Source organism: Epinephelus fuscoguttatus, linkage group LG7, assembly GCF_011397635.1.
Source record: "Epinephelus fuscoguttatus linkage group LG7, E.fuscoguttatus.final_Chr_v1".
Classification (NCBI taxonomy): domain Eukaryota; kingdom Metazoa; phylum Chordata; class Actinopteri; order Perciformes; family Serranidae; genus Epinephelus; species Epinephelus fuscoguttatus.
The window spans coordinates 23,062,743-23,084,396 of NC_064758.1; the positions used below are offsets into that span (position 1 = coordinate 23,062,743).

General features: G+C 39.9%; 2 protein-coding genes across 3 annotated transcripts; both read left to right on the forward strand.

Annotated features, from left to right (window-relative positions):
- The first annotated feature begins 1,422 nt into the window (after positions 1–1,422).
- Positions 1,423–4,481, forward strand: naa10 (N-alpha-acetyltransferase 10, NatA catalytic subuni). Its single transcript, XM_049580744.1, has 8 exons — positions 1,423–1,617; positions 1,784–1,882; positions 2,005–2,063; positions 2,158–2,203; positions 2,323–2,438; positions 2,581–2,625; positions 3,664–3,748; positions 3,913–4,481. The coding sequence occupies exons 1-8, from the start codon at positions 1,597–1,599 to the stop codon at positions 4,093–4,095; spliced, it is 654 nt and encodes a 217-aa protein (XP_049436701.1). The 5' UTR covers positions 1,423–1,596; the 3' UTR covers positions 4,096–4,481.
- A 142-nt stretch (positions 4,482–4,623) lies between these two features.
- On the forward strand, positions 4,624–20,428 carry LOC125891439 (rho GTPase-activating protein 4-like). Of its 2 annotated transcripts, none has more exons than XM_049580743.1 (22): positions 4,624–7,201; positions 8,771–8,860; positions 9,079–9,250; positions 9,384–9,546; positions 9,787–9,849; positions 9,934–10,053; positions 11,284–11,412; positions 11,514–11,735; positions 11,847–11,948; positions 13,122–13,292; positions 13,449–13,533; positions 13,757–13,784; positions 13,888–13,987; positions 14,143–14,203; positions 15,773–15,850; positions 15,971–16,099; positions 16,186–16,291; positions 17,612–17,839; positions 17,921–17,970; positions 18,058–18,289; positions 18,385–18,424; positions 19,607–20,425. In XM_049580743.1, the coding sequence occupies exons 2-22, from the start codon at positions 8,794–8,796 to the stop codon at positions 19,784–19,786; spliced, it is 2,526 nt and encodes an 841-aa protein (XP_049436700.1). In that variant the 5' UTR covers positions 4,624–7,201; positions 8,771–8,793; the 3' UTR covers positions 19,787–20,425. The 2 variants fall into 2 exon arrangements, with proteins under 2 accessions (XP_049436700.1, XP_049436699.1); XM_049580742.1 differs by lacking the exon at positions 4,624–7,201 and adding an exon at positions 7,224–8,464 and having other exon boundaries at positions 13,760–13,784; positions 19,607–20,428.
- The last annotated feature ends 1,226 nt before the right edge of the window (positions 20,429–21,654 follow it).

Here is a 21,654-nt window from a genome sequence, read left to right on the forward strand (position 1 = left end):
CTGGTGTCAACCAGGGCAAGATTAACTCACTTTAGGGGGTCCCCTGGGCAAAAACACAATTTAGGCCCTCACTGACTTTAACAAACCTTGCATGGTCATGCATATTCAATTATTAGGGTCTGAAAAAGCCTGGTCTCCGAGAACACTATCAAGCTTTAAATAGGCTACTTTAAAAGAAAAAGAAGAATGATTTATGATTATTTCAATGGTAAGCACTCAGAGACCTGAATGCCTTTAAATATGAAAATCTATGATATGTCACGAGTCTCCCCTCAAAGACTTTGACTAGACTTAACATGGACTTATCCAAAACACATTTTTCTTCTTCTTTGCTTTTACTTAACCAGAAAGTTATATTGAGATTAAAAATTTCTTTTATAAGGGAGACCTGGCCAAGATAGCAGCCACTCAAAACTAATTAAAATGCAACAAATACATATAATACAGAAAATCACAATAAAACAACAACAACTATTCAAACATGTGGCCTCTTAAGAAAAACAAGCACATCTCTATCACTACAGTCTTTATGATGGCTTAAAATTGATCAATGGATATATGTGTGTCTAATTTGGATCTGCTTGAAGGTTGTTCCATGTCCACGGTGCAGAGTTGGAAAATGCAGTTTAGAACCCAGTGGAGATGTGTGGTACACTGAATCAAGGCTACATAAAAATGTAATCATAAGAAATACCTGTTAAATCAGTTTAGAGTTATGTTGACTTGAAAGGGGGCTCCAGAGCAAAAGTTTGCTTTTTGGCCTCTACTGACTCCAACTCCCATCATCTGTGCATTGTGTGTAGGCTGACCCCCTAAAGTTCCCATCAAAGCAGATTCAGATGGCAGTTTCATTACAGGCAAAGAGACCAGTAGCCTAGTATTTTGCTGGAATAATACTGCTTAGCCCCATGCAGATTAGTTGGAAAAATGTGTTTATTTAACTATATTAAAGAGTATAGATCACACAAGCACAGCTAAACTAAAAAACAACCAAAAGTCTTGTTTGTGATTTTGCACAACAAATTTGTCATTTGTTGCAATATAGGCTACAAATAAAAAACTTGGCAGGACCACAAGACAGGTAATTAGACACGACTCATTTAATTGATTTGGTGTTGTTCTTTGTAACGTTGTAACAACTAATTGGCACACAGTGAATCCGGGGTTTTGTGGGGGCCCTAGGGATCCGGGGCCCCACAGCAGTAACCCATTTTGCCTGTCTTGCTTGAACAGCCGGAAATTCCTGCAGGTGTATAAAGTTGGCGACTATGTACCATATCCAACAACATAACATCCGTGTTTTTATCGACGTGAAGGCATTCTTCATAATAAAAGTGATAGGTGGCATGCTTTCATGCCTCACATATATGTTACGACTTTTACTGTGAAGTCCCAGGGCACACTGTGACCGGAAGTGCCTAACGTTATTGTGGCACGCTCCTTCCTCCCCTCTCTTCCTTGCTAGCTACTCGGTTTAGCAAGCTAGCGAGAGAAGCTCTTTAAAACCCTGTAACCTAAGCGTTATTATTATGAATTGATTGATCCGTGTTGTATATTTTACTTTTGTCTCCGTAGTCCACATAACAAGCTAACAAAATGAACATACGAAACGCACGGGTAAGTTGCTGAATCCCCTCAACAGCCATGCTGTTTCTACTTACTGCTAGCTAAGTTAGCATAGCTACCACAGCCTGCTAGTTAGCCGTCCAGAGTTTGCCGATTAAAGGGTTTGAGTTGTGTCATGCACATGATATTTACTAACCAGTTTCTTTCTGTCTTTCAGCCGGAGGACCTTATGAATATGCAGCACTGTAACCTGCTGTGTCTTCCAGAAAACTACCAGATGAAATACTATTTCTATCACGGATTGTCCTGGCCTCAGGTGATTCATTCACTGTGCAGTGGACCCTTATCTCTGCTAACAATACTGCTCCTGTCATTTAAATCCTTACAGTGTTGCACATTTGTGTGTTTGACACTAATTTTCTGTTTGAATCGTTTCAGCTGTCATACATTGCAGAGGACGAAAATGGCAAAATTGTGGGATATGTGTTAGCAAAGATGTGAGTATATGTGACTGTGATTTTTTTATCCGACATCATTTGCACAAAGAAGGTGTATAAAGTGTTTCAAAACACTTTTGTTAACTTTAAATAGGGAGGAGGACCCTGATGATGTACCCCATGGACACATCACATCTCTGGTGAGTCAGACCGAGACACACCCTCGTCAATTATATATTCAGCATGTTACATGTTTTATTGTACTAAGATATGCTGGCTTCTCTGAGGCATAATAAAAACCCTCATCTGTGTCTTGCAGGCTGTGAAGCGCTCCCACAGACGCCTTGGCCTGGCACAGAAGCTGATGGACCAGGCCAGTCGGGCCATGATAGAAAACTTCAATGCTAAATATGTCTCGCTTCATGTTCGTAAAAGGTACTTTGCACTGTTGGCTTGCTGTGGACTTGGTGTCTCTTTTAAGTTATTGTATGGTGCCCCTTTTCTAAATGAGCTCAGACTATGTGTGTGTCAGTGCTTCTGTTCTCAGGGACTTACCAATCTTTTCTCCCCCCTGCAGCAACCGAGCAGCTCTGCACCTGTACTCAAACACACTCAAATTCCAGTAAGTCTGTTCTTTGCCAACATTATTTGGTGTTTTAATTGTTATACATGTACTTCTGTGGTATTATTACAGTGTAGTGCAGTTCAGGTCAATAGGGGTTTATTGCAAATACATTATAATATGTTATCAGTTATAATTTAATCACACTTACAAAAGCATGGTGTTTTGCAAAGTGTTGCATAATTATTTTTTTTTCTGACTGCATGTTCATTTTGCAACTCTGCAGTACACACTGTGCAAAGACACACACACACACACACACACACAAACCCCATTCATATCATCAAGGCCATTAAGAAACAGTGTTCATTCGTGGCCAGTGTTTGATGTTGTATTGGCCTCAAAAATCCAGTACCGTTTGGCAGGGTTCCCACAGGTCCTTGAAATAGTTGAAAGTTTGTGAATTTGAGGGAAAGAATAAAGGCTTTGACAGTTTTTGAAAATAGACATAAATAGGCCTGGGTCATTGAAAGTGCTTGCATTTCTATATTTTATACAAGAATAGAAATAGAAGTTATTTTAATATGTTTGCCATCACTTTAAAACAGTACAGTTAGGAAAGGTTGACACATTCAAGCCTCCGCCTCTTTAACTTGTTGACTGTGAGCTTATTTGAATATATTATGTCTTAAAAACACTGAGGGCCTTTTCATACAGGAAACCAAGGTACGCACTTTTGTTACACTGTGCACATGTAATCTGGTGGGTTGTGGTTTCACATTACAATTATGTAAGGACAATACAGAACTATATATAACATACCTAAGTCCTGTTATACACTACTGCAGCACATAGTGTTATGTTGCATTGTTTATGGACAAACTGCGACCTACACTATTCATTTACTCCCACTTGACACTGCTAATTTCTGAAACTGCAGTATGAAATTCTCAACCAGTAACTGTAAAATCCTCCCATGTTGCTTAACCTCCCAAAAACTAAGGACATGACCTCAGTGTCCTCAATGACAGCGACAGCCCTGATTTGACCTATTTATTCTGACTTTAAGTGATGTGATTTGTTGTTTTTCCTTCACAGGATTAGTGAAGTAGAGCCTAAATACTATGCAGATGGGGAGGATGCCTACGCCATGAAACGAGACCTGGCCCACATGGCCGATGAGGTGACTAAATTCTCTGTTTATCCAGTATGACAATACATATTGACGCTACACTGACATCATTTTCAAGAGTTCGTTGTGTCCTCAGGGGACGTGTTACACCACTGACCTCAGATGAGCAGATACTGACTATGAATGTGTTGTGTTTCTGTCTATATGCCCCGAAGCTGAGAAAGCCTGGAGTGCGTGTATCGGGCCAGGAGGCTCCGTCTGGCCAGAGCCCATCAGGGTCTGGTGACCAGGAGAGAGAGAACGAGAGAGACAGCGGAGGAGAGAGCAAAGAGCTGAGCGAAGTCAGCGAGGCAACGGAAAGCACAGACGTTAAAGATTCTTCTTCTGATTCACAATGACGCTGCAGTCCTAGACATTTTTAAATTCATCCCTCACTTCCTCTTTTTATGTCTATTTGACAATATGTCTGGCTTTACAAACTGACCATCTTTGCATCAAAGCTGTTACAACATTTCCATCACTGGTTTTCCTTAAATCTTGCTTTCCAGTGTAGCGATGAACAAAGAGTCTTGGTACTGACATAAATTGGGGTGTAATCTAAATGAAACTAAAATGAATCATAGGTCTCTCAATGTTTTTATTGGATTGCTGTTGTCATTACCAAAAGTGGCCCAAAGCTCTGTTAGATTTAGAGAGTTGAAAACAACTTCTGCTTTTCAAGTTGTCTCAATCTGGTCTCTTAATTATTTAACAGAATTACTGCAAATAAATCTTTCAAATAATCCTTTTTGTATCACACTTAATTTTTTCAGTAAGTGATCATAAAAGCAGTGTCAGCCTCGTTTCCACCAATCAGTCTGGTTCAGTTCAGTCAATTACACTTTAGAACAGTTATCTGTTTTGTTTCCTTGGTCAAAAGTTGTGGATGGTACAAATAGAACTCCATTTTTGTTACCGTTTTTCATCACCTCTCTATTGAGGCACCAATCATGCTGATCCAATACTCAAAGGTAGACCTAGACAGATTGGTAAATGAAGAATCAACACTCGGACTACAGTGGACTGTAACCACTGTTCCTATGATGGCAAGGAACCATCTTTGCCAGTTCACAATTTAATTCAATTCACTGTGCCATTCAAAGGCTACTGCTGGCAGCTACTGGCAACTTTTAAGGTGGAATGTTTTCTTGCCTGTTACTCAATGCATGAGTTGACATTTTGAACCAATTAACACACCTTAAATGTCAATATGATAATGCTGACCAGTCCATTTGTTTTTATAGGCTCTCTTGCATGACATGCTTTAGAAATGATTGAATCCTTAAGCAAAAAATATGAATGTCAGTCGGTTTTTGCGAACTGTAAATATTCTATTTCCTCACTGGGAGAAAAAAAAATGTCAGAGCATCTTTCCTGTGCACTCCAGCAGTGCTACACCCCTGCTCTTAACACACCAGCTGCCTCCTTTTTGTTCTGAAAATCGCCGATCAGCAAGGATGTTCCTCTGCATCATTGGTGTAGACGAAATACAGTGAGAGCTGGATGGAGCGATGATGAAGCTATTACCATCTAGAAACAACCTTGTTTACATGTTAAGAACACTGTCTGCAGCGGAAATGCGAAGACAGATCTAGGGTTTAGGTACATGTCCATGTAGGTATAGTTCCAAAGGTACTATATCAAAAGTGTTTGGTGGAAATGCTACTACTAAGCATAGATCATTACTTTCTGATAACAGTCAATAATTGTGGGAAAATATTTGACTTGTCCATGGCCTCTATTTAATATGTTTTATGTTTTTATTATGGATCCCCATTAGTCTTCCCAAAGTGAAGACTATTCTTCCTGGGGTCCAGACACTCATATATACAGTACAATCAAAATAAAAACTTAATACAATGAAACAATGAAGTATGAGGTCAATGACATGTCAAAATATATTTAATTTAGCGACTTAATCATATACTCTTAAAGTTGTATAGCCAGAGCTGTCACAGATATTATTTGTGCTCTGTTTTTATATAAGGCACACAAGATCCATAGTAAAGGTTTCCATTGATCGTGAAAAAGCCAAGTCAGTGTGTGTAGGATTTGACTATATCCAACTTTGGTGACTCCTGGTGGCAGCATCAGAAAAGACACTGGCAGGTAGCACTGCTCACTGTCGACCCACAATGTGTCTGACCTTTAGGCACTTTAGGCACTAATGATGGGCTGAACACATCAGACTGCACCAGTTTTAATTAGGGTTGTTGCATTTTTACAAATAAAAATGTATACCATCGTGATGACAATAATGCTACTGTATGTACAGGGGATTAAAGAGAAGTCAAAGCATACTACTCAGCATAAAGTTGAACACTTCCTACAATGAATGTCTGATCTGTAAACTTAAACCCTCCTTGTTTAAACCACAACTAATCAACGCTGTGTGAAAATCCTTTAATGTAAACTGGTGTGTCAAGGTCCTAAATTTGGTAACATCAGGACTAGAAACTTCCTTCTATCGAGCAGTGTCATGTTGGCCAGCCTATGTCAGTTTTAGTAGTTCTTTATGCTGATTGCACATCACCATCACACTGCCTGTTAGAGGAAGGAAACAGGAGGGAGAGAAGTACGCAGATAAAGGCAAATAATGCACAGTGACATTCAAGTTTGGCTGTTTGTCACAAATTGGCAATAGTACACGTTCACACCTTCATGCCATGTAACACTTTTAGCAAGAGGTGAGAGAAGACAGCAACAGATGCTGCTGCTGTTCAAAACAAGTCTTCCACAGTGGACAGATAATTGAGCAACGATTTAATAGGAGCAATGGCTTCACTTTTTTACCACCAGTGCACATGTAATGAAAGGAATTTGGAATTTTCTCGTAAGTCAGAAACTTTTTTTAGCCTTTGTGTAACTGTTTGACACAAGGTGTTTCCAGGGTTACAAGTCATGCATTAGTCATCATAAACTGTGGTCATACAGTATGTAAGCAAATTGTGGAGCAATTGGAGAGGCCGCCAGATTTGTGCTAAGAATATCCCAGAGTATTCAGGAGCTTTCTTTCTTTTTCTTCAACTGAACACTATACCAGCTGATTTCACTCAGTAGCCTGTGAATACTAGTGCAGAGGGACTAATCAGTGAAAACAGCTGGTGTTTGATTGGACTGAAAACCTGCTGTGGAGTTCAAGAGGCAGCATGAAAGAGAAACTCAGAAAGGTTTTTCACTCCTCGCCACACTTGCACAATCACACACTGATGGCTCAAACTGAATGTGTGAGTGCGATGAGTGTTGAGAAAGAGAGAGCGGTGGAGCAGTGAATGTGTATGTGTGTGTGTGTGTGTGTGTGTGAGAGAGTGAGAGAGTCAGAGAGATGAGTTCCACTCCACCCACATCCATCCGTGTCCAATGTGAGGGGGAGGTGAAACAGTTGAGAGCTTACTGTGCTATTAACTGGCATTATTTAGTTGCCTCAGTCTGGAGAGGAGACTAGTCAGGACTGCTCCCCATCAGGTAGGACTCTTTCTTTGGATGCATTCGACTTTTATTGATTTCCATTTACTGACCTGTCTCGCCAAAACAAGACAGGTTGCCAGTCTAGCTCTAATAAACATGTTTGTGCTGCGAAGTAAGTGCTCTTATGAAGGATCGTTATTATTGGCTTCAGAAATAGCCCTCAGGCCATTAATGTCTCGTGGCTGAGGCAGCATCTAAATGTGTTGGTACTTGTGAAAACCCAAAGTGAAATACCCTGAATTACCAGAATAGCAGATGAAGAAGCAGTTGCTGTATTATAGGTAAAGACTACACCTTTTCTATAATAAAGTATTGAAGCAGATTGTGACGACAGGAGGTGGTGATTCATTGCTGATCACATAGAGAAAGAATGAAAAGGGCTAATGGAAAAGGGTGACATAGGCTGGAAAAATGAGACACTCTCCTTTTCTACAAGGAGTTTGGGGTTTGCTGTCACACAGCAGACTCATTTTAGCAAGTCAGTCGGTAAACGTCTCAGTGGGAAAGAAGTAGAGAGCGCACAGTTCAGCTGAAGAGAATGCTGATGAGTGATGTTTGGCTTTTGAAAAAAGGGGAAGTCGAAGGGTAAAAAGAGAGAATGTGTGGTGGTTGTGTACAAAGGGTTATGATCAAGCAAAAAACACCCTGCTCTTCCCCTTTTTAAAATGTACTAAATGTCATCTAATAAATGATATCTTGCAGACATATCAACAAATAAGTTGTTGTTTCTCAATACGTCAAAGGCCTGTGAGATGATCATGTGTTTAAATGACTGCGTTTAAATGACTGCCTTGCTTTGTACAGTAACTTTCTGTCACATAACATGATGAAAATGGCAAAAAAAAAAATTTTTCATTGACTGTTCATTGTGATGTTTATTTTATGAAAGGCCTAGTCTCAGTCAGATAAACCAGCCCAATTTGTTATCCTGAACTGAAGTATACTTTCTGTGAAGCTTCTAAGCCGCTCAGTTAGTAGGGTATGTAGAAATAGTCGGCGACAAGCAGCTGGATTTGACTTGACTCAAGTAACATTGGTAAAACCACCTGTAGTCTTGAGAACAAACATCCCCACAGAGCTGTACGGCGTGTGGTTCACCCTATTTTTAGGGCAGCTGAGATGTTGCTAGAGCTATTTTTGCACCCAATGCAATTCTGCAGCATGACCGTGCAGCAGGCAGCACATGCCAACTGGTTTTCTAGTTGCCTGCCGTCCAGCAGAGGATTGCAACGGGTAACCAGTTTGAGGAGATGTGTTACAGTAAGCTGAACATGCTCTTTTCACTCTTTCTGTGGCAGGAGGAAGTTAGCATGGTCTGTGTGTGTGTGTGTGGGGGGGGGTGTTTCAGCACTCAGAGTGTGAAAGTTTGTAGACAGGCATGTTTGGGTGTAGCAGGCCTTGACACATAAATATTTTTTAACCCAGCTTTTTCCAGCAAAGAAGATCAGAGTAGCTTGCATGCATATTAAGTACACTTTGAATTGGCAAACGAGGTAAGAAGAACCAGAGCAAGTGATATTTCATGCTACGCCGTGAAATAATAAAATATTCACGTCCTTTATCCAGAATTCCACCCAGTTGGAGCAACAATGACTTCCCACGTGAAACTGCGGAAGGAGAGGGTCGGCTTGGTGGACTATGACACACAAATCAAAGGTTATTACATTTAACTGCACCCTTTTAACAACTCCTCCCTCCTTATCACACCACATCTTCACTACGATCAACATGTGTGCATTTATGTGGGGGAATTATGTAAAATCCGTTTTTCACCCACAGCAAGAGTTTCACAATGAGTCTCATTCTCTCGTATGTGTTTGTCCCTCCTCGCCACGTCTGTTATTCTTTCGCCCCTTTCTTTCTTTCCCTTTCAGAGATGCGTTGCCAGCTTGTAGACCAGCTGAAGGTGTTAGATGTGCAACTTGAGCAGAAGAGCCAGCAGCTGCAGGACCTGACAGACTACTTGCGGCGGCGGGGTGAGATAGAAAGCGAGTACGCCCGCTCCCTTGAAAAACTTGCTGAAAGGTTCACTTCTAGGATCAAGAGGTGAAGGCAATCCTCAGCACATAATGTACTATTTCAACCAGCAGTTCATGTGAGGACGCTTCTGTGAAAGCATTCCTGGTTGTATCTTACAAACTGTGCTTGTGTTTTCCTTTCCCTCTCAATATATGCTCAGGAAGGAGCCCAGTAGTAACACGGTGGCCCAGGTCTGGCTGGCTCTGCTGTCCCAGACCCGCCAGGAAAGTAAGGACCACAATGGACTGAGTGAGCGCTGCAGCAACTTCCTCATCCAGCCCCTCACACACTGTCTGGAGTACACACAGCGCCTTGCCAAGAAGGTAAGAACATTGGTATTGGCACCCTTCAAGCACAAACTCAGTCTTTCATTAGGCATCTGACACAGGTCTGTGCATGCACAGCACATTTTACCTGACTGCTTTGCTACCACTTTTATTTTCTAACTCTCACCCCTGTATTTCTCATGAACCCCTGACATTTAGTATTTTGTGGTTCACCGTGTTCCTTCCGTGTTGTACCAACTCACTTTGTGGTATTTTGTCTCTGTGCCCCGTTTCCAGAGTAAAGACATCTGCACACAGCTGCAAGATGGACTACTCAAGGTTACCACGGAGCTACAGACTGTAAGCGAGAAACCAACCACCCAAAACATTTTCCGTTTCCCCTAACAAACAAACTAAAGCATGGCTGTATGTGTCTGTGTGCAGGCATGGCGAACGTACTACCAGTACCACTCAGATTATGTGTGTGCAGAGGGGAAGCTGAAGGAGGCAGAGAAACAGGAGGAAAAGCAAAGCTCCAAGAAGCTGGAGCGGTTGATAGAAAAAGTAAATACCCTCTATGTAGTATCATGTGCATGTGACAGGGTTCCCACAGTCATGAAATTTCTGGATTGTTTAAAATATATTCATAAAATTCCCAAAACATGTTTAACCTTACACAAAATGCATTCTTTTATTACTACTTCTAAATATACTTCTGTGGTGTGTGACCGGTGAAACGTCACTAGCATCAAATGATTGGTATATGCAGGTAGCTGGTGGCAGGAATGTCTAACTAGCGAGTAAAGTTAGCAAACGCTAGCAGTTCGCTTATCCGAAAATGCCTGGGAAGTGCTAACAGAGTGCTGCAGGGATGATGTTCTGCAGGCCAGCCTGCAAGTTAGTGTCGCCCTGGTTCCTTCGAATTATTGCAGAAAATAAGGTCTGTGGAAAACTAACATTTATGATGATTTCATGTTTTGTTCAGCAAGATAATCCTCACAAATGAACAATATGATATGATTTTTGAAGCCCAAATCCAATCGCCAGAGGTAAAGAGCTGATGTTCTGTAGTCTCAGTTAGCCACTTGTGAGCAACCGCTTTTTTTAAGACGCATAAAAGTTTCAAAATTCCAGAGTGGGGTATTTGCCAACATATTTTATGTTGTAGAACATACTAAGGTTGCGTTAGGCACAGACCTTATTTCAGGCAACCAAAAACCCATTACAAAAAACACTCATTGACTTTGAGACGAGGGAACCTGGAGTGCTAAAATGCTAACTCATTTCTGGTTTTCAGGACTCCTTCCTGGAGCACTCTGTTACGTATGACTTTTGAATGACAAAAACAGTACATTGCTCAAGAAAGAGGCAGACTGTAGTTGCACCACATATAGGCGCTCTACAGCAAAATGTTTGACATTAGCAACATTGAGGAAGTGGCTCTGGTCAGCCATGCTAGGGGAAAAAAGCATCAATACAACCAAAAGGTGACTGAGCAGAGAAACAGCATCAGCACATTTTTCACGCTTGCTGTAGCCGGATAATGTTACCACTTTGTGTCTACTGTATGTATAGACACAAAGACACTTCATGCCATATTCCATGCAACATTTTTGCCACTTAGAGTATAGCATACTGCGCCTGACGATCGCTATAGATTTCTGCATATTATTAAGTCATGTAAATACCAATGTTAATTTTTACTAAATTCAATAGTAGAAATGTGTGGGAACCCTGATACATATCTATATGTGTCTATTTCACCTCTTACTGATAAGTGTTTGTGTACCATAGAGACAGGGTAAGGTCCAAGACATCTACCTGAAGTGCAGCAAGGCCCGAAACGATTACCTCCTAAACTTGGCTGCAGCTAATTCCTCCGTGAATAAGTACTACCTCCAAGACATCTCTACTCTCATAGATGTGAGTGCATCATCAGTTTTGTCTTTTTGTATTTTAAAATATCGTGTTAAAGCACATAAGCACCCAAATTACATAGGCTGAAATGTAGTCGTCTTCCTCAGTGTGCAGATATAGGGTACCATCTCTCTGTAAGCCGGGTGATGCAGGCTTACCTGTCCAGTCGGTGGCGGACCCAGGAGAACCTGAGCACGGGGCTGCAGCAGCTCCAAACCACCGTGTCCGGACTGGACCAGAGCCGTGACAGAGACACGCTCCTGCAGGACCACTATAACACCTTCTGTATGCCCTTACGCTTCCCCTACCAGCCCCATGATGGAGACCAGGTCTGTATTGTGTGTGTGTGTGTGTGTGTGTGTGTGTGTGTGTGTGTGTGTGTGTGTGTGTGATTATTCAGCCGTTCTGCATCAGCGCTAAACCTCTTATGTGTCTCTCAGGTCTCCGAGGTGAGTGCAGAGGGTGAGATGAGATGCGAGCTGGAGACCAGATTCAAGCAGATACAAACAAGACTGAAAGCAGTCACTCAGGAAACAGAGGAGGTAGAGTACATCACACCACCCTCAGCACCTCACTGTCTGTCACAGTCACGGTCTACTGTAAGTGCCAGTGTTATTTGACTCAACGCGCCTGAGTCCAGGCAGAGTTCATCCATAGCTGTAAATGGATTTTTTTTTCTTGCTTTCTAAACCATTTTTTTTTTTTTAAAGTAAATGGAAAGTGTACCGAGTTCAAGAAACGGTGTGAAGTCAAGCTTGTAAACTTGTAAGCAAGCTTCACTGGCTTTATGTTGAATGTTCTGTCGATTTCAAGATTCTGCCTCTCACTTTCAAGGCCCCTCATAAGCAAGGTACTTTGTATCTTTCTGAACCCCCTTTACATCTACACACACTCCTGTAGTCTCAAATCCTCTTCTGCAATCTAAACTCACATCACCATCAGCCCGCTTGACGACTATGGGCTCTAGAGTCCTCAGCCGTTCTGCCCTCTGCCTTTGAACTCTCTCCCACATGACATTCACAATATTGACTTCCTTTCCATCTTCGAAATCCTGTCTGAAAACACACGTTGTCAAGCTAGCATATTTGGTTGACACACACATTGAGATTTGCACTAATGTTGAATTTATAATGATAATTTTATACCTAGTTTGTTTTTTGTGCAGTTATTTTATTAACTTATGACTGTGTATTACCGATTTTTTTGACTTTACTATCTATGGATACATTGCTGCTTGTAAGGTGTCCTTTAGTGCTTTGAAAGGGGCCTCAAATAAAACACATTACTATTATTAAACATGTATTAAACATAAAACAAATAATGACGTTTATATCGTGGAACAAAATGTCTCTCAAGCTTGTGTTAACCACCGACCCCATGTCAGTCATTTAACAAAAACCCATTCAAAAAACCCTTTGACTTTGAAATGAGGGAAGCAGAAATGCAAAAATGCTAATTCATTTCTGGGTTTTCCCTGCAGGAGTCTATTATTCACATGCTTATATTGTAATTCTGGCACTTCCAACAGGTGCTTGAATGCAACATAAATGCACTCACATTGTCAGTTTACCTCATATTTTGCACTCCATCAACACAATGTTAACTTGGAGGCACTGGCAAAATTCAAATTTAAGAATAAGTGCATTCAAATGTCCATTCTGAAGTGCAGTTTTGCAAATGCATGATATTCAGTTATCTCTGCCACTGTCATACAGGCTGGTAAGAGCATGTTGGCGACCCAGTCTTCCCTGCTGGAGACTATTGGCGATGATGATCTGGATCCCGGCAGTGGCTCTCAGGACGGCAGCACTGAGAACCTGACAGTCAAGCCCAGTGTGGCCCGGCGCAGGGCCAGCATGCAGGAAATGGAAAACCTCTACTTCACTGTGAGTCATTTTTTAAAGTAATAAACCAGAATAGCACACGGTTTATGGAGGTTTTAATGATATGCAGCTGGTGGATATGCAGACATGCTTTTTGTTTGTTTGACTGTTGGTAACAACATGACAATGACATTACATCACGTCTGATTTGTTTAACAGAGAGTAAAAGAACACCTTATTGGCAGCTCTCTGGTATCTAAACTGCAAGCCAAACATGACCAGCTGAAGGTGGCTGTGGAAAAAGGTATCACTTCTGCATTTCACACTGAACAATGTAAAAAAAACTGCTGACCCACATTGTCAGCTCATTACAGCTGTTGCATTGTAGGGTATTGTTTTCCAAGATAATGTTGTTCCCTTTTTCACCTGCAATGAAAGTGTATATATATTTATTTAATTCTGAAATATTCCCTATTTCCTCTTACTGGCTGTTTCTCTTTTTCTTTGTGTGCATTTTTCTCTCTTAGCAGAAGCATCAAATGGACATCACCCCAGGTACAGACATATTTGTGTTCCTGTGAACAATATTGTGATTATATTACAACTGCAACAAAATGGAGTTTACCATGTCTTCACATTTTGGTATCTGGATCCCCAGACACAGTGGAAAGTCGATGCGTATCAGGAAGAATCACTCAAGTGCCAATTTGTTTCACAACCACAAACTTTTCAAAGGAGACATGCTGTCCTTCATAAAGGTAGCGACATCATGATTACACTATCTCACTGTTTCCTCTTTCAGCATTTCTCTCTAGATATATTCAGTCTGTTTCTCCTTTTACAGCACATCAGTTATCAATGTTGTTTTAGCCTTGAATTTTTTTAAATTAATCACTAAATTTGTTCCATCCAGGCATCGGGGCAACAGATTCCAATTGTTGTGGAAAGTTGCATTTGCTTTATCAACCTCAATGGTGAGTATTCAGTCCCAAAAAAGCAGCTGCACTTGTGCTAATCTACTGAAAAACATATTTAAAACAAAAAAATTATAATAAGACTTGCATAGAACCAAACTACAACCTCCAGGGCTGAAAAATGAAGCATGAATGCGAAGTGCCAAAAACTGCAGTTCCTTTAATGGCCACTGGAGGCTTCAAAAGTGAGTCAGTCCTGAAAGTCCCCCATGTTAAAATGCCAAACTTTACAGCAGAAATAAACATGTTTACAGCCTGGTACAAAAAAACAGTTCTGGTCTCTATTGCTAACTTCCTCCTTCATGACAACTGTACGGGTGGTAAATTTTTATTTAACTTTTTTTATTAAGGCTTAAAGTCACACATAATTAAGGGAGTGGCTGTCTGACTGACAGGCAGTCTGTGATGACAGTCTGACTCAGATCCACACCTCGCTCCTCTGCATCTCCACCCTCTCTTCCAAATATTCAGTATGTCCCAATAAATAGTATGTCAAATACAGTATGCCAAAAATACCAGGATGTTCTACTACATCCGGTCTGATTTTGCTGATTTTTTTTTTTTTTTTTTTTTGTATGCAAGTCAGCATGCTTTTCTGGCTATTCTGACCCACAATCCTCTGCATAGCGGATGATATGTCACACCCACTGAGCCACAAACAGATGACAGCTTGACAGCTCATTGACAGCTGATGATATCTAATAAACAGCTGCCAGAAGTTAAGTAATGATGGCTGACAGCGCATTCAAGTAACTGATAACCAGCAGAATAGTAATTATAGGAGTACTGATTGTTTCAGTAATCATAAATATAACTCACAACAAAAGGACATAACCATAAAAATAACAATGACAGAACTGCAGATGTAACTTCACTATCATATATATAATATGTTACAATCTGCAATCTGTTCAGTTATAACTTTAAAGTTAAACTACATACATTGCAAAGTAACAACAGCAGAGCTCTCTGGGTTGATCTGTCTGTGGAGAACTCAGTGAGTGGCATTTGTGTTCATCTCCATGGTAACAGATATAAAAACAAGAGGGTCAAAGTTCAGGGCGTAATGTTATGAGACAGTAGTATGTCCCAATTATGTGCATACAGCATGCAACAGTACGTACTTTTTAAGGGCAGCTGCAGTACCTTCTAAAAGTAAAAAGAAAAAGTATGCGATTTGCACCCACGATTACTTCTACCTTCAAAAATCCAAAATGGCAACAGCCGAAATGCCAAATTTGAAATTTAAAACCACAAACCAATGGATGATGTTAGAGTGGCTATGTCCAGTATTAGTCATATAATCTATGGCGTAGATCCCCAGCTCTAGTGTCCCCAGTGTTCGTATTAAAATGCCACTGTGGTTGACATCACAATCCCCTTCTGCCACAGATCTGGCTTTACAACACTGACATGAATGAGCTTAAAACAGCACCATAGGTGAACCAGTATTAACCATGACTGTCCCTTTTTTCTACAAACAAACTTCATTTTAAGAATTTTACTGGCATAAAATAGTGGCTACTGGATCTACAGGTTCTCAACTCTAACAATGTGTCTATCCATCAGGTCTCCACCATGAGGGCATATTCAGAGTGCCGGGGTCTCAGGTGGAGGTCAACAATCTGAGGGATGCATTTGAGCGAGGTAGGCCTGTGTGTTTTTGTGATTGCACTGGCATGACCTGTAGATCTCCTTTCACAGAGTAGCCCTCTCACTTAAGAGCATTAATAATGTGGGGCAGTGTGCTGTGGGCTTCTCCTGCAGGAGAGGACCCCCTGGCTGAGCGCAGTTATGACATGGACTCTGTTGCCGGAGTGCTGAAGCTCTACTTCAGAGGTTTGGAGAATCCCCTCTTCCCCATCGACAGCACCAGCCAACTCCTGGAGTATGCACGTGAGTGTGTGGGTGCTGAAATGTCAAATTAGTGTGGCTGAGGGTGTACAGCAGGGGCTTATCTTTCTGTCATCGCCTTTTCTCAGAAATAAAGAACGAGGCAGAGAGAGCGGCTCAGCTCAAAACGGTCATCTCCTCCTACCCTGAGCCCATCATCATCGTCATGAGATACCTCTTTGCATTCCTTCATCAGTGAGTGTTGCAACTCATTGCAATCATCACCGCCCTGGACATGTTTCTACAAAAGTCATATAATCAGTCACAGGGAACCAAAGAGCTTCTTTTACAGGAAGAGGAAGGAGCAACTATTTTTACCTGTTAGCTGATTAGATCTGAGAAGTGTGATGGGTCAGGTTTATTTTATTATCACATTTAATTTTTTAGACCAACACATATTTACAAAAGATTGGATTGATGAGTTTTAATTTAGAATAAATTAAAACTTTTTTTTGGTGCAAAAAGATGACAGACTAAATAGTGGTTTGATAGATAATAGAGATGAGACAGCACACGAAAATAGACAATAGCCCACAATTTTTGGGTGTACGCTGCAACAAAATGAAAGTAAACCAAATTAAATGAAAACCATTTTAATCTAGTTTTAATCAATGTAGCAGTAGCAGGTTTAGCACGTAGAAGATGGATTGAGGTAAAGTTCTGATCAGAATTATTATAGATTTGTGTTTTTCATTATTATTATTTTTTTTTTATTTTCAGTACAGTTTTAGGTTCACTTAGCTCATTTCAGTTAGTTTTTATTGTTTCAAGATGTTTAGTTTTAGTTTAGTTTTGATTAGTTGCAGCAATGTTTTTATTTTAATTAATTTACTTTTTTTAATTAGTCATCGGGGGCAAAATTTAAGACGTTTGTAATAGGTACTACAATATAAACATGACACTTTGGGAAAGCAGTTGACCCAAAGTCATATAAAAGGCCGCAGGGTTTGTTTCAGCAAAGTGCACATATAAAAAAAAGGGGGTTACTATTGAGGGTCCTCCACAAGAAAAATTTGAGCATCAAACATTTAATTTCCTGCATTCTGGTGAAGTTTTATGCACCAGTCTGTGCCTTTTCTACTTCAATTTATGGTGTAAATATCCCAAATTTTGTCAAAATAAAAGTCCTCTACTACTTTAATGGTTTTATTGAATTAAAAATCTACATTGATTATTATGTGGACATCTCAGTCTCAAACATTTGCAACAGTGCCTCCTCATGCTTCCTGTGTAGACAATATTTTCCTGAATATTTTTTATTTCAGTTGGATTTTAAGTACACAATGTCTTTTCAGCTAGTTTTCTTCTTTTTTTTTTTTAATAAACTAAAATGTTTTTTTACATCTAGTTTTTAGTTTCATTTAGTGAACTGTAATGACCTTGGTTTTGATAGTATTTTTATAAACACACTGTAAGAAGAAGGCACAAAAAATGCATCAGGATATTTTAGTCTACCTGTCACTATGTGCGTCTAACTTTAACTTTCCACCCCCTCTCTCTGTCCTCCACCTCTAGCGTGTCTCAGTACAGTGACGAGAACATGATGCAGCCTTACAACCTGGCTGTGTGTTTCGGTCCCAGCCTGGTAAGAGGGGCTAATGATGATGATGTCGTCACCCTGCAGCCTCAGATCAACGCCCTGGTGAAGGACATCATCCTCCAGCATGAAAGCATCTTCCCCAGCCAGAGCGAAGTACAGGGACCAGTTTACGAGAAATGCATGACACTGGAACAGGATGACTGGTAACTGAGAAAATGTTCATACACATAACATGGATACAGTGTGCGCTGGAACAATTATCTGAAGCTGTTTTTTCATCACAGTGAGCCTATCATTGAAGAGGGAGATGTGGAAGCAGAGTATAGCAAAGATGGTAAGTTTTAGGTGCCTATCTTAGTTTATCATTATTTATGGTATCTCTGAATGGAATTAAAGAGTGTGTTGATGTGATGTGCTACAGAGTTTGAGACAGGATCCTCAGCTGACAGCAACACCAGCTCATCGGCAGCACCAACACAGAGAAAAGCAGAGCGTCCGAGAGCCAACAGCAGCGGAGCAATTGACTACAGTAGGCAGACAGCTGGACCAGTTGGGGGCGGCATCGCTTCAAGTGGAAAGTTAATGCTCCAGATACCCGTTGGACCACAGTGCAAGCCACGGCGAGGCCTCTCTCCTGCCTATTTGCGCAGAGAGTGAGTACCACTGAATGTTGCAGTGTTACAACTGACTTATGTTTGTGTGAGAAATGAATATTCACTGTTTTCTGGTTTATTTTTTCTGCATACAGAAACTCATCTTCTGAAGATATTCCAGTTAAAATAGACAAGGTCTGTGTTGTTTCTCATTTTAAATTATATAGTTCCACTCTGTAATGAGGCTGCCTTTACTGAGGGGTTTGTAAGCTGTAATAATGGCTCTAAAGGGACAGTTCACACCTAAATTAAAAACACATACCTTGTACCTGTAGTGCTATGTATCACTCCAGATTATTTTGGTGTGAGTTGCTGAGTGTTGGAGATATCGGCTGTAGAGATGTCTGCCTTCTCTCCAGTATTATGGAACTAGATGGCACTCAGCTTGTGGTGCTCAAAGAGACAAAAAATACATTTGAAAATTTCCACACTAATGTGTCTTGGAAGAAATCATGACCTAGTTACTCAAGATAGGTGTAGTTTGGTAGAAAGGAAATAGTGCCTACATGAAACTGCTCACAACAAGGTCTGTGGATTATCTTGAGTAACCAGGTCATGATTTCTGGAAAGAGACATTGCTGTTGAGTTTTTCAAATGTATTTTTCTAGTTATTTGAGCACAACAAGCCGAGTGCCATCTAGTTCCATTATAATTGAGAGAAGGCAGACAACTCCACGGATAATATCTCCATCACTCTACAACTCGCACCCAAATAATCTGGATTGATAATAGCTCTACAGGTACAAGAAAAAGCATATGTATTTTTGATTTGACGGTGAACTGTCCCTTTACAAGAGATCATAAATAATTTACCTCTGCTTTGATAAAAAGTCACAGATTTATCATGTTTTAGTGAGTCATCTGCAACTATAAGTTTTAATAAGTCACTGAAGGGTTTTTATCAGTCAGATCTGCAGTTGTAAATGTTGTAATTTAACAAGTTGCCAAAACATGGATTTGTACCACTTTTTGAGAGGGTAAGAGGTTGAACCATCCTTTGGAGAGATTTCCTGATGGACAAAAGGACTAAAGTTTTATACAACCTGGCAGAAGTAGTTTATTAACAGCTATTGGCTGATCTATAAAGCATTGGTGCATTATTTTATTGTATTTATCATTTGATCAGTTAATAACTTACAAACCCCTTTTTATAAAGTGCCTTGGTAGAAAGCGGCACCAAATTATTAATGATCTAATTACAAAACTGCATTATGTCTTCAAACAAACATGATACGAAGCTTTCGAGCAGAAGGGAACGCAGAGAACAAAGAGACTTTTGTCTCTCCTCTCATCGCTATTGTTTATTTCATCTCACAGGAGGTCTGTCGCCAGATGGACTCAGTCTTCATGGAGCTTCTCTCACGGCAAGCACTGCAGGATCCCTCCTCCACCACCTCCTCCTCTCCCTCTGCCCAGGGTCCCCAAAGGAAAGGGAAGCGGGATGGACGCAGGGGGAGAGGATCAGGGCTCTTCAGAGCAGGAGATCCACTGGACTGAGAGCTGATGACATGAAAAAAAGAGAGAGATGACACAAATGAAAACAGAGGTGTGGGGTGATGTGCTCTGACAGTAGCTTTCAGCATATCTATTTCTGGAAAGCTGAGATCACTGACCCTTGGTCATTTCTCTGAGATCATTTCCACGGGGTTGCTCCCCACTCATTCAGAAGCCCTGTCATTTATATTTCATACAGCAGACTGCAAACCTGCAGAACAATGTGGAAGCTGCGGATTACTTGAAATGCACTGATGTGTTTGTGTTCAGCTGAACATTGTTATGCAACTTAGGACTTTGTATCTGCATCTCTGTGTAGGTGTTGATATTACATTACTTCCAGTTTAAGCCAAACTTTCTGAGTTCCAGTCAGCACACGCACTTAGTCAGAGTCACATTGATAAGAAAACTGTGAATACTGTAGCTGTTATGGATTTGTACATATTATTTCTAACTAGTTTCACACTTTATGATTGATCTGTATATCTAGGCTACATGCCAAATAAATATTTTGTCTATTCTAACTGCTTTTTATTTGTCATAAATATGAGTACTGTAAAATGTGTAAATTTATTTTACATGAAGCCTTGCTTATTACAAGTGGGTGTAGGGGCTGATATAAAATAATTATCATTCAAAATATGTCTTGTTCCATTTTTATGAATTGTGAAATAAGCTGAGGTCTTTTTTTAGATAAAGCTGTATTATGGTAACAGAAATTTCAAATGAGTCAAATCACAGTTCATAACACAAAAACATCAGAAAACTCTGACTGGACTGAAAGAGAAAAAAAAATATGGTTGAGATATTTTGGCAACAGAACCTTTTCACAACAGACATTTTAACTTTCATAGGAAAAACACAGATGCAAATCCAGGCGCTGCTTGGAACTGGAGCACCTAAAATGGATGCAGCCAGTATTTGTCATTACTGTTATTAGTAACACCTGTGCTTCTGCTGCTATGACCTGCCATAATGACCTCTGTGTAAAAGGTCTATTGACTTCATGATAGCTGCATTTGTTTCATAGAAAAGCACTAGTGACACACATGGAAATGCCAGGTGGACGAGAGAGTAGACAAAAAATACATTTGGGTGCTTTTGCACCATTTAAATGTCTAAAAAAAAAAATGCTTGAATATATTCTGGGTATGATTTTAACCAGACTAAAAGCTTTGTTTCATTTATACATTTGCCTGTATTAGGTTAGTACTATGATAGTGTCAAGATAAACTTTAATAACTTAATAATAATAATACCTAATAATAATTACCACCATTACTACTACTACTACTACTACTTCTTCTTCTGATTGCTACTACTATTATAATAATAATAGGCTAAATAGAATACGGATAAATAAACTTTTATAATATGAAAAAGAGGTCCTATTATTCTTTTAAAAGTTCACCATATAGTTTGACATTTTATTATGTTTTAGAGTGTGAGTTTGAGAGTCTTGATATAGGCATTCTTTAAATTCACATAACAATTCATTAAAGTTGAGGGTCGCTTTTGCTATTTTGCATTTATGTATATGAATTTTAACATACACTGTATAATCAATAAGTAAGTATTTATCATGTTCATAATTTAACACATTTTTACATTCAATTTTGACACGATGATTAGTTTTACACAGTTTTACATAATATATAATCTTTTATTCAAGTCCGAGTAGTAACACAGTGGCTACAGTGGTAAAATAAATGTCTCTGAGATTGTGGACCATCATTGCAAAAATTGCATAGGGCTATGTTCTCAATATATATGAAAGTATAAAATTAAAGTATTGATTTGTTTGATATATTATGTAAAATTTTGATGTGTGGACTATTTCTTCAATTTTATTAATACAGAATTAGCTGCAC

Bases quoted from the DNA above. Each gene is read 5' to 3' on its own strand.
- LOC125891439 (XM_049580742.1), top strand. The intron at 9,850-9,933 runs GTAAGCGAGAAA...GTCTGTGTGCAG, and splicing joins TTACCACGGAGCTACAGACT to GCATGGCGAACGTACTACCA. The intron at 13,988-14,142 runs GTAGCGACATCA...TGTTCCATCCAG, and splicing joins ACATGCTGTCCTTCATAAAG to GCATCGGGGCAACAGATTCC.
- naa10 (XM_049580744.1), top strand. From the start codon at position 1,597: ATGAACATACGAAACGCACGG. The intron at 2,064-2,157 runs GTGAGTATATGT...AACTTTAAATAG, and splicing joins GGATATGTGTTAGCAAAGAT to GGAGGAGGACCCTGATGATG. The intron at 2,204-2,322 runs GTGAGTCAGACC...TGTGTCTTGCAG, and splicing joins ATGGACACATCACATCTCTG to GCTGTGAAGCGCTCCCACAG.